Here is an 11,665-nt window from a genome sequence, read left to right on the forward strand (position 1 = left end):
CGTCTCGCGTAGTTATCAAACAAACACCACGTGACTTGACGTGACATGCTATATTTAGATTGGCCAATAGCAATTGCAGATCTAAATATGTAACAGAACGAATGCCAACTGAGATAAGAAAACTACAATCATTATTGTTTGTTTTTTCCTTGGGAAAAAAAAAGTTTTAATTTGTGTTTAATTATAAGAAAAAACAATATCAATACTAAGTTTAAATTAAATTTTAATCATGTATACCACTAGCAAAATTTGTAAATCACAGAAATGCATTGCTACGCGAAATACTGCACTCATACTTAATCTTCGGACTTATTATTCAGGTTATAATTATAATTATGATAATTTACAATATATATTACTACTAATGATAATTATTATTATCATACTAGCAATATTTTTAAGTGATGGATAGAAAATCGGTTGATCTGAACTTTTTTTTTTCTAACTTATTTTATATATTTAAAACAGGAAACATAAAAGCAAGTCTGCTTTTTACTACACAGCAATGCGCAGCCACTTGCCAATCTTCAATGCACAGTCACTTACCAATCAGCAATGTGTAGCCACTTACCAAACAGCAAAGTGAACCCACTTACCAATCAACAATGTGTAGACACTTACCAATCAGCAATGTGTCGCCACTTACCAATCATCAATATACACCCACTTACCAATCGACAATGTGTAGCCACTTACCAAACAGCAATGTGTAGCCACTTACCAATCGACAATGTGTAGCCACTTAACAAACAGCAATGTATAGCCACTTACCAATAGACAATGTGTAGCTACTTACCAAACAGCTAAGTGCACCCACTTACCAATCGACAATGTGTAGCCACTTAACAAACAGCAATGTATAGCCACTTACCAATAGACAATGTGTAGCTACTTACCAAACAGCTAAGTGCACCCACTTACCAATCGACAATGTGTAGCCACTTAACAAACAGCAATGTGTAGCCACTTATCAATCGACAATGTACACCCACTTACCAATCGACAATGTGTAGCCACTTACCAAACTGCAATGTGTAGCCACTTACCAAACAGCAATGTGTAGCCACTTACCAATCGACAATGTGCACCCACTTACCAAACAGCAAAGTGCACCCACTTACCAATCGACAATGTGTAGCCACTTACCAAACAGCAAAGTGCACCTACGTACCAATCGACAATGTGTAGCCACTTAAGAAACATCAATGTGTAGCCACTTACCAATCGACAATGTGTAGCCACTTACCAAACAGCAATGTGTAGCATCGTTCCAGTCATCACCCAGAATATGCAGATTGTTCTTGCACCACTTTGAACCTGAAATAAAGATACACTTTCAGTACTTGTGATTTATAGGGCAGATAATACAACGGTCATTCTGTGGCGAGGGTGTCATGTGGCCAGCACAACGACCAACCGCCTTAACTTTTCCCTAACTTAAAGTCATGTACCCATTACAGCTGGGTGGAATCAGAGACTCTTTAAAGATCACAACAAATTCCCATAAGGATCAATAAAGCAGTCTTAGTCTTAGCCTTAAAAATAATCCCATTAGGATTCGAGCCCGGGACCCTTCGGTTGGGAATTTAAGCGCTTTACCCACTTAGCCACCTCGCCTCCGTTGTAGCACCTTGCCCGGTGATAATGGATCGTCTATAGTTTTTCGTGCAACTATTATTTTTTTTATATTGAGGCCCGGGGGGTGGGGTGTGTGTGTGTGTGTTCTAAATACTCAGTGCTGTCTGTATACTTATTTACTACTTATTTCTGACACGTCCATCTCATCTAAATCTGTTGACCAAGGTCAGCAAAAGGTATTGTTTTCTTACACCACAGTCACGTGACAATGTAAATTGTTTGTCTGTAAAATGTTTGACATGTTTCGGATCTCGCGCACATCATGGGAAATGAAAAGATGGACAGATTATCAAAGGTTGTGGTTGCAACAATGGAATCACTGGAAAGATCAGCACATATATTGAACACTAAACCATAATCGTCAAATACAAAAAACAAAATCTAATAAGATACTCAAAAAGACACAAAGATAGAGGCACATTCCTCGTTCCATATGCTTGGACAAATTTGTGCAAATGCTCCTTCTTCCCTAGTGCTACTAGAGCATGGAATGGGTTGCCTGAGCCAGCCAGGAAAACCAGTGACTTGGCAGAATTTAAGTCATTGGTTAACATGCATGACTAAATGCATGACGCGTAGGGCGTAATCATCTTCTTTTTTTTAAGTAACCTCTGTATTATATAATATAAGATATATTTAACACCGTCAAGTCAGTGTTTGATATTAATGATATTAACTATAAAGAAGAGTGTCCCAGAGACACGACCATACCAAGAAAACAGTACAACATGAACTTTCTCTTCCGAAAAGAGCGATCTATTATCTTTCAACTCAGAACAGGACTCACAACAGGACTCACAACAGGACTCGCATCAGGACTCACAACAGGACTCACAACAGGACTCACAACAGGATTCACAACATAATAAATTCCACGCAGCTTTCCCACTGCAGACACAACGTGTACAGTCTTACTCTCTTTGAAGGCACATCAGAATCAAAAGGCCCGTACCTCAACAAATAGCATAGCCCACAAACATTATGGCAGTTAGAACAACTTGAGGTACCAGACATCATACAAAAAAGAGGACATTTTGATGTCACATCGTCCGTCCGGCAGTCATTGAAAATATTCTTTCACATAGAAAAATTCACATTAAAAATTCGTATGGGGGAGGCGATTTTCAGCCATATCATCTACAATGGGCTGGACATGAAGTGCGCATGTCCAATGTAGACACATTCATATGTATAAACACAAGTTAAACAATTTAACCAAATACAGCTCACTTTAAGAAACTGCTAGCAGCACACGTCATTCTGTCACCCCCCCCCTGCAACTTACACTGTGGATGGCTACCAGGTCGTGCGGTTTGCGCGCTGGACCGTCATTCGGACGTATCGATGGTCTCGGGTTCAAACCCTGCCCGTTCCCATCGTCGGCGGGAGGTTTGGACCAGGAAGGAAATTATTAACTCTGAACGAACATCCGAAACATGTAAAACATTTTACAAACATTTTTTTTTCACTGTCTTACATAATTATTCCCCCCCTCTCCTCCTCTGTCATGTCTTACTCAGGGCTACCGAAGGATCTATTCAGCCAGTACACACACACACATTCCATAACATCAAGTAAGAACATAAACAGGATTTACTCATTTTCTTAGAATTTCCCAAAACCAAAGAACTAAACTTTCTACTTTTAAGTTGTGAACTTTGAGACAAAAGTTAGGCTATACAGTCTAAAGTCACCTCCGTGTTTAACTCTAAACCTGCGGAAAAGTTGTAGAGCCCAGATGGTCTTGAAGGCAGATGTGAATATCATGTTAGTAGCAAGATCTTATTAGAGATTTTCATACATGGAAGCTAATCTATAAAAAGAAAGCTTTTTTAGTGTATGCGGTGTACAAACAAGCAAAATAAAAAAAAAAACAACAACAAAAAAACAACAAATACTTTAAAAAAAAAACAAAGCTTATATTAAGTGTATCAATTAGTTTGTATCAGTCATGTAATTAAAATTAGCAATAAGCCTCAGACGACAATCTATAAAGGGGACTAATTCAGCTTATACCACCGCTTCAGTCAAGTACTATTTCTTTCCCTTGTTTGAGATTCCACCACCACCACCAACAACAACAAAAAGTAATTTATTACCAATAGTTTATTAACTTTTTAAAAAAAAATTGATTCGTGTGTTGTCAGGTAAAAGAAATAATTTAGCAAAATTTCAGCTTAATCCGAGATTGGATGTCGGATAAATAAAGTGTACAAACTTTTGGTCAGACAGACACACAGACAGACAGACAGAGTGAGTTGATATAAGCTTTGTTAATACGGAAATATCGATAAGCGAAGCATTTTATAAACATCATAATAATGTGTGTCCCTCTTTTCAGCACTTTAGAATCACATTGTCACACACCTATACATAGGGTTGCCATTAGTGGTTTTGACTCAGTTTTGAGGGTCGTTGTCTAGGGGGTTGGATCAATGGCGAGCGACCCCAAGCCCTTGTTCAGTCTTTTGACGACAGGAACATCTTAACATCTACCAATGGAGCAATAGCACTCTCTCCAAGGAGACTCAACTTATGTGTATAGTTAATAAAACAATTGATTAAACTACTCAACCTATTTACAAAATAAGTCATGTGGATTATCATTATTATATGCTTGCAAATTCTTCATGGGTCCAAAAGGTACATTGTAGCTCCTCAGTCGTGGTTGAAAATGAGTACATTTCTCATTTCCTATGGACTCGAAGATGACTGTAAAGTCCCATCGTCTCTTTGAAAGGCCGGCTGCATACGTGGCACGGGTAGGTTTGGACAGTTGCAGATAGGCCTGCTTCTTCTCTCAGCTTTTTGTTGGTTCGGTTCTCTTTCACGCTGGCCAAACTCCTTGCTTCATATCTCGTGACTCCGACACTTACAGCTTCACGTCATGAGGAGCGATCGAGAGCTAGTGGTTCCCAGCCGCGAATGTCAATCCCACACTCCTTGAAGGAGCTCTTAAGGGTGTCTTTATAGCGCTTGCATTGACCACCTTCAGAGCGCTTTCCGGCACATACAGAAGTCGTTTGGGAAAGCGATTGTCTGGCATGCGAACTACGTGTCCCGCCCATCAAAATTGGGACCTTTTTACTGTGGCATGGAGACTGTCCGAAAGATACATTAGGTGTAACCTGGACACTGATCGGGTATTTCTAAAACGGATCTAACGATTTCCCGACAAATTTGACAAAAACATACAAACTAACTTCTGGGGGTGGTTCCACATTTCTTTCAAAGCTAAAATCAATCTATAGTAAAGTAAAGTTCCCCTTTCAGACCTTGGTAATGCCAGGGCACATTTTAAAACCCAGTTCTGTCCCTGATATCGGCTATATTCTTCGTTAAATATAAAAATGCTGATTAGTCCATTCTAGACTTAGACTCTCAACCTAGATGTCATAATTGGAATTTTAGTGACACCAGCTACTCCCATATAAGGTAGATTTATTTTTTCATCGAAAAAAAATAAAATGGGTTGGTCGGGTTAGTATTAAGAGTAATTCAAAGATAACAGAATGTCTTCCAGTCCAAAGATTATGGAAGTGCACACTTAGCTACTGAGGCTTTGACCTACATATTAGACATTAGACACCCCTCTACCACATCATTGAGTGGTGGCACCTACAAATTATTGTCACATCAAAAAAAACGTAATATAGTTACATCTTATTAATTTATTTTTTTTTGCTTACGTCAGTTACTAAATTGTAAAATTGAATTGAGGGTTACTTACTTAGACTTACTTAGACTTAGGTCCTCCCGCGGCGTTCGGCGCATTGGGCGGCAAGCTGTCTGCATAAAGATCTGTCATTGGCAATGTCTGAAGCCTCCTCCCACCTGGTGTCCACAGTTCTGAGGGTTAGGGTTAGGGTTAAGTTTTTACATCTTTCAAGCAGAAATAACTATAGCCTTGCAACTGGTTCATACCAGATCACAAGGCTTTTTCCTATTCAAATCCCATTGGATGTTTATTTACAAAATAAACGATGTTATTTGGTCGCTTCCGGATAGTACTAGTTGTTTTTTTTATGCCAAGGTGAACTGTTAAACAATGATATGTTCGTAGAATCGACAGGTCATAAGAGGCTGTCTTTAACGAAATTGAACGCCATTTGAAACCAAAAAATGTCACGCTTAGAACTTGCATGGTAATTGGATTGGTATCTTATAGATGCCGTGAAGGCTTCCAAAATATTGAGTAACAAGTCCTAGATCTAGTTAATGAGAACTAATCTGGATTACGAAGCTGAATGTGAAAAGGAAATCTACAAGCGGGGTTCCCTTCAGGTACGGGGCCTGGGTGGTTGTCCCACTTGCCACCCCCTAGGGCCGCTACTGATGTCTGGTAACTCTATTCTAATACGCCCCATTGTCCCTGGTATTTCATTAAAGCATTTTATTTATTTGGAAAGTTTGTTTCGCATCTTTATTCTTTTGATATAGGAATTAAATTTCCGGTTAACCGTTTAAGTAAGGAGGGTGAAACTTCGAAATTTGGTACTTTTATTATCTAATCTAGATCTCTAATGATTGGTAAATAGTTTAAAATAGATCCTTATTTTCAAATTAGATTATTAGATTATTATATAGGCTACTAGATCTAGACACTAGATCTGGACAAGAATTTTACATCTAGATCTAGATCTAAGCATCTGTTTATAATTTTATTAGATCTATATCAGTATATGCTAAAAAGGCAGTAGTCAGTGAACGTAAACGGGGCAAGTTGAAACCGGGCGGTAAACGTCGAAATTTCAAAACTTCAAAATTTGGCATCAGTTACAATAAAATCCTACCCATCAGATGCCATATTCTGTTATACCGATGGGTCGGTATTGAGGGACCCCGATAGTTCTGGGTATCGGGCCCTTATATATCTACCCAGACCGGCTCTCTAGGCCATGCGGCTTCGCTGCATGCATCATGGACGCCGAACTTACAGTGATAACTCGGGCATTAGAGCCCAAATGACCCAAAACGAAACCAGCGCGCCTACAGTTGTGCTGGTCGCCCGTATTAGAAAAGGCAGTCGGCGCCGCAGATAACATCCGCCGAGCCATTAGCGCTGTCGTTTTCATGCAGTGGACACCCTCACATTTCGGCGTTAGGGGCAATGAAACGGCAGACGCCCTTGCACGAGAGGGAGCTTTGGCAGCCTCTCACCTCGAAGCACCAAGCAAGTTTTTACAAGCTACTTCAGATATCCCATATCTCATTTATGAGGAGTGGTTAAAGTCCCGGGAGGAATCCATCAATCCAACAGAGCACGTAGTGTCTGGCAGCGTATGCGTCACCCAGATCGCGATGATCCGTGGCGGCGGTTGAAGAAGTTAGAACAAGCAATAATTACACAATGTAGGACGGAACATTGGTGTGATAGTAAGTGTATGTGTTTTGAGTGTCTGGTAGTGCAATGTGTGTGCCTGTGTATGAAATGACCAGTGGACCTTGAGTGTACATGGTTGAGTGAACAGCAGTGTGTCAGGACTGTGGGTAAAAGGAAGTCAGTTGAGAGAGAACAAGTGGAGTAAAGAACATAGTAGAGACTAATAAAATCATTGTGTTTATTGAAGCTCATGTTGTTTTAGTGTCATCCCACTGCATGGGTCAACTCACTTGTTATTGTTGCGAAGAAAGGAGGTGGATTAAGGATATGTCTAGACCCTAGAGACCCCAACAAAGACATTCAAAGCAAAAAAACATGCACTTACTATCACAATTGGGGCATACTTTGCCCTGTTCCGTCCTAACTACGACTCCCGATGCCGTCACTGTGGACAGCGTCGAAACAATGTCTCATATCTTGTACGAGTGTCCCCAGCTCCGAGAGCTAATTTGGGGGGGCTGGGGGGGAAGGGGGTGTCTGAGCAGTCACTCAACATATATGGTAGCTACGAGGCATTACGCCGAACGGCCCTGTTTCTTGCTAGAAAGACTTCGTGACTTCGCTACTAGGGATGTACAAATTTACATCTGCTTGGATCTTTCCAAAACAGAAGTTTGTTCCGACAGGCAGACGTAAGGTAGTTTCCATCGGCCTAGCAAATCTTAGACTCAAATCTTAACGACAGTTACGAAGAAGACTTAAATTTAGACGTGTTGGTAATTAGACATTTCAACACGCCTCATTGTGAGTTTCGGACAAACTAACAACAATTTTATCCCAAATCGAGTAGCACTTAAACTAATTGCTTTTCTAAATTTCGTTTCAGAAATCGCATCGCGCCTGGACCGAGAGAATAAAACCTGGTGCTCAATACATACATGTCAGTCTGCTGACTGATTAAAAAAAAATTTCAAAAGTTTTCTGATACGATCATCAATAGTTACCGAGGCATTCTACAGTTTGAAAGCAAGACAGAAACATCAACGTAGTCTCAATTCTCGTTATTCCAAGTTGTCAGCTTGACCTTCAATACAATGAAACGTACAAAATCGAAGCAATATCTCTGTGTGCATTGCAACAGACGGTTTTCGACCATGATGAATCTCAATTTGCACTTGACAAGGTACAGGACATCATACACGTGTACTCTGTGTAACAAGTCGATGTCTGTACTGGACAGTTTGAGAGTTCATTTACGGTGCCACTTCCAAAAGGGGAACTTATGCACTTTATGTAATAAGTCTTTCATAAAAATCTCTTTACTCAAGGTTCATTTGTTACGACACGTTCTGGCAGAGAGTTGCCCCTACACATGTCGTGTATGCAACAAGATCTTCCTCCTGGAAAGGACATTCAGATGTCACCAGTTGGCGCATCTCCAGAAGAAGTTCTACCAGTGTGATTCGTGTGGTAAGAAGTTTTACACCAAGTTTACATTTCAAAGGCACAGACTGGCCGATTGCCAACTCACTCACTGCAGTATTTGTGATGAAGATTTTTGTTCAAATTTTGCTTTCAGGAAACACACACTTAAAAAACACATACCAAAAGAAACCCACAAATGTACTGATTGCGAAAAAATCTTCACAAGTGTTCATGGCCTGCTGCGTCACCGAAGCATGTACTGCCACAAAACGCTCTACACGTGCCTTGACTGCAACAAGAATTTTAAAACATCCAGCCACATAAAGAGGCACATGAATTCGCATATCAAGCTAATAGGAAAATCCATTCAGCCTTTTAGATGTGAATTATGTTTGAAAATATTTAGATCTCGTGGTGGATTGCACAAGCATCTAGTTCGTCATATCAGATATAAGGATGATCTGAAAGCATCCACCCAATCAAAAAAGTTGAAGGACATACTCAACATACAAAGTGACGCTCACGTTTATGGATATCCGCCCAAGAAAAGCAAATTGTATGGTGTTTCTAGACAGTTGAAGGATTATAGAGAGATTCCGAAAGAACGGCACATTTGTTCGGGTTGTCGAAGATCATTCGCAAGTTATAGAAAGCTGGACTGCCATCAACGCCTGCACTGCCACAAAAGGTACATGTACATGTGCCTCGACTGTAACAGGAATTTTAAAACATTTTATCACATGGAGTTACACATGAAAACGCATATATTGAAGAAAGTGAGTCACTGCAGCTCTAAGAAAACTCCAAGAGCATCCGAACAATCAAATCAACCGATAGACCCATTCAATAAGCTAAAGGATTTCAACACGTACTTGCATCCGACTAAGACAAACTATCACTATGGCACTTCTACGCCATTGATTGATTCTTCCGGCGTTCCAATAAAAACTCAGCTTTTTCCATATGACCGAAAATCATGGACAAGTCATGGGACAAGTCATGGGACAAGTCATGGGACAAGTCATGGGACAAGTCATGGGACAAGTCATGGGACAAGTCATGGGACAAGTCATGGGACAAGTCATGGGACAAGTCATGGGACAAGTCATGGGACAAGTCATGGGACAAGTCATGGGACAAGTCATGGGACAAGTCATGGGACAAGTCATGGGACAAGTCATGGGACAAGTCATGGGACAAGTCATGGGACAAGTCATGGGACAAGTCATGGGACAAGTCATGGGACAAGTCATGGGACAAGTCATGGGACAAGTCATGGGACAAGTCATGGGACAAGTCATGGGACAAGTCATGGGACAAGTCATGGGACAAGTCATGGGACAAGTCATGGGACAAGTCATGGGACAAGTCATGGGACAAGTCATGGGACAAGTCATGGGACAAGTCATGGGACAAGTCATGGGACAAGTCATGGGACAAGTCATGCTGTCGTGCATTATTACAAACAGTGGTGGGACAAAACGAAAAACCCGTAGTGCTCACTTTGCAGCAAGAAATTCAAATGTCTTTCTGATATGAAGAAACATTTCAATTCACATATCAAGTCGTCAGAATGGCTTAGCAAATATTATGATTCCCTGAGAGCATCCAACCAATCAAACCAATCGATGCAAAGTAATCCCCACGTGTACGGTTATCCGCGTGGGGAAAGAGTCAGCCTGTTTCGAGGTTCTCGATTCCACGGGGATAAACAGTTTATGAATATGGACGACACGCGCGTATCCTCTCAAGATGATCACAAAGCAAATAGCTCTTCCTTCGGCCAGCTTCATTCTAGTAAAAACTGTGCCCGGAATTTCATTACCGAGTCGGAAGTAAAGAAACACACTAATCTCACTCTACTTCACTCTGCACACATCTTTAAGAGCACATTCCAGTGTGGCATCTGCAAGAAACTTTTTGACACTAATCTTGGGCTGAAAAATCACGAAGTGCAAAGTCATGACATTTGCCCCATTTGTAATCTCAAGTTTCCTAACAGGTTTTTGCTTTTCAGCCACCTTGACACACATTCTGAGTTTACAAGAACTAATCAGAAGCCACCGGAGGAAGCCATGTTTTCCCAGATGCACAAAAACACCATGGCCAATCGTGTGATGCCTAATGTTTCTCCCTATAGCTCTGGCGGAGTCCACGCCATGCTGCCGCCACGCTTTACGGAGAACACCTCTGCAAAACATGTGTCACAATATAGTCTGTATAACGCCTTTGGAAATATCAACCTTCCGGTGATTTCCAATACGTGCGATCCTGTCCTAACATATAACTATTACAATCGTGTTGTTGGAAGCAGAGAGATGTTCTCAAATCAGAATAGACTGCCTGAATTCTAGATTCTATTCTCGAAAATCCAATGGAAGAAGATGATATTAATGAAAAGAAATGATTGTCTTGCAATCTTATAACTGTTCTGTTTTTTTTTTATTGACGCATATGGCCGCAGTAAACTATGACTCTCCTTTACTTTCTCAGGTCAGTCATAGAATTCTATTCTTCCTGTATCATCTAGCAGCATGGATTGTTTTTTTTTTTTTATTGAAGCATATGGCCGAAGTAAACTATGACTCTCCTTTACTTTCTCATGTCAGTCATAGAATTCTATTCTTCCTGTATCATCTAGCAGCATGGATTATTTTTTTAGGCCTTTGAGTTTTGTGTCCAGGACTGTGTCGGAGTGTGTCCTGGACATGCTTTTAAAAGGTCTGCATTGCTATGTTGGGCATTCTGTAGAATTTGGTTTGTTGTTTTAGATATTCCGTTCAATGTCATCATTAAGCTTTTTATAATGAAAAGGGGTGGTTCAGTTTCAGGTGAGTGTTAAGCTTGTTTTATTTGAGTACATACATATTTGGGTTTATAACCTATTTGTCTTTAAAAAAATTGTTCTGTTTAGACCATAAGGTAGACTGTTATTTTTCATATCTAACCTTCATTCTCACTTTCTATAATTTAGGCATATATTTAGGCTATTGTGATTAATTAAATGTATTGATTTTTTAAAATTGTTTCATTCACTACATACATACATAAACGCTAATTTATTTCACTTTGTGATATGGTTATGATATTATGTTTTTCAAGAAATGTTATCAGTATTATTATTGAAGATAAACCTTTTAAAATGATAGTACAACCTCCCTGTTTATTTTTATATGGTATAATTCCCGTTATCTAGAGCCTGTAGGCCTGTATATATATATATATATATATATATATATATATATATATATATATATATATATATATATATATATATAT

At 39.8% G+C, this 11,665-nt stretch overlaps 1 protein-coding gene across 2 annotated transcripts; it reads left to right on the forward strand.

Annotated features, from left to right (window-relative positions):
• Window positions 1-6,078: 6,078 nt before the first annotated feature.
• Window positions 6,079-10,774, forward strand: LOC129923417 (zinc finger protein 431-like). 2 transcript variants are annotated; one of them, XM_056014294.1, is made up of 2 exons: window positions 6,079-6,132; window positions 7,848-10,774. In XM_056014294.1, exon 2 carries the CDS (start codon window positions 8,056-8,058, stop codon window positions 9,880-9,882), a length of 1,827 nt encoding a protein of 608 aa, XP_055870269.1. In that variant the 5' UTR covers window positions 6,079-6,132; window positions 7,848-8,055; the 3' UTR covers window positions 9,883-10,774. The 2 variants fall into 2 exon arrangements, with proteins under 2 accessions (XP_055870269.1, XP_055870270.1); XM_056014295.1 differs by having other exon boundaries at window positions 6,096-6,168.
• Window positions 10,775-11,665: the final 891 nt, after the last annotated feature.

The sequence above is a fragment of the Biomphalaria glabrata genome, chromosome 16 (assembly GCF_947242115.1).
Source record: "Biomphalaria glabrata chromosome 16, xgBioGlab47.1, whole genome shotgun sequence".
Lineage (NCBI taxonomy): Eukaryota > Metazoa > Mollusca > Gastropoda > Planorbidae > Biomphalaria > Biomphalaria glabrata.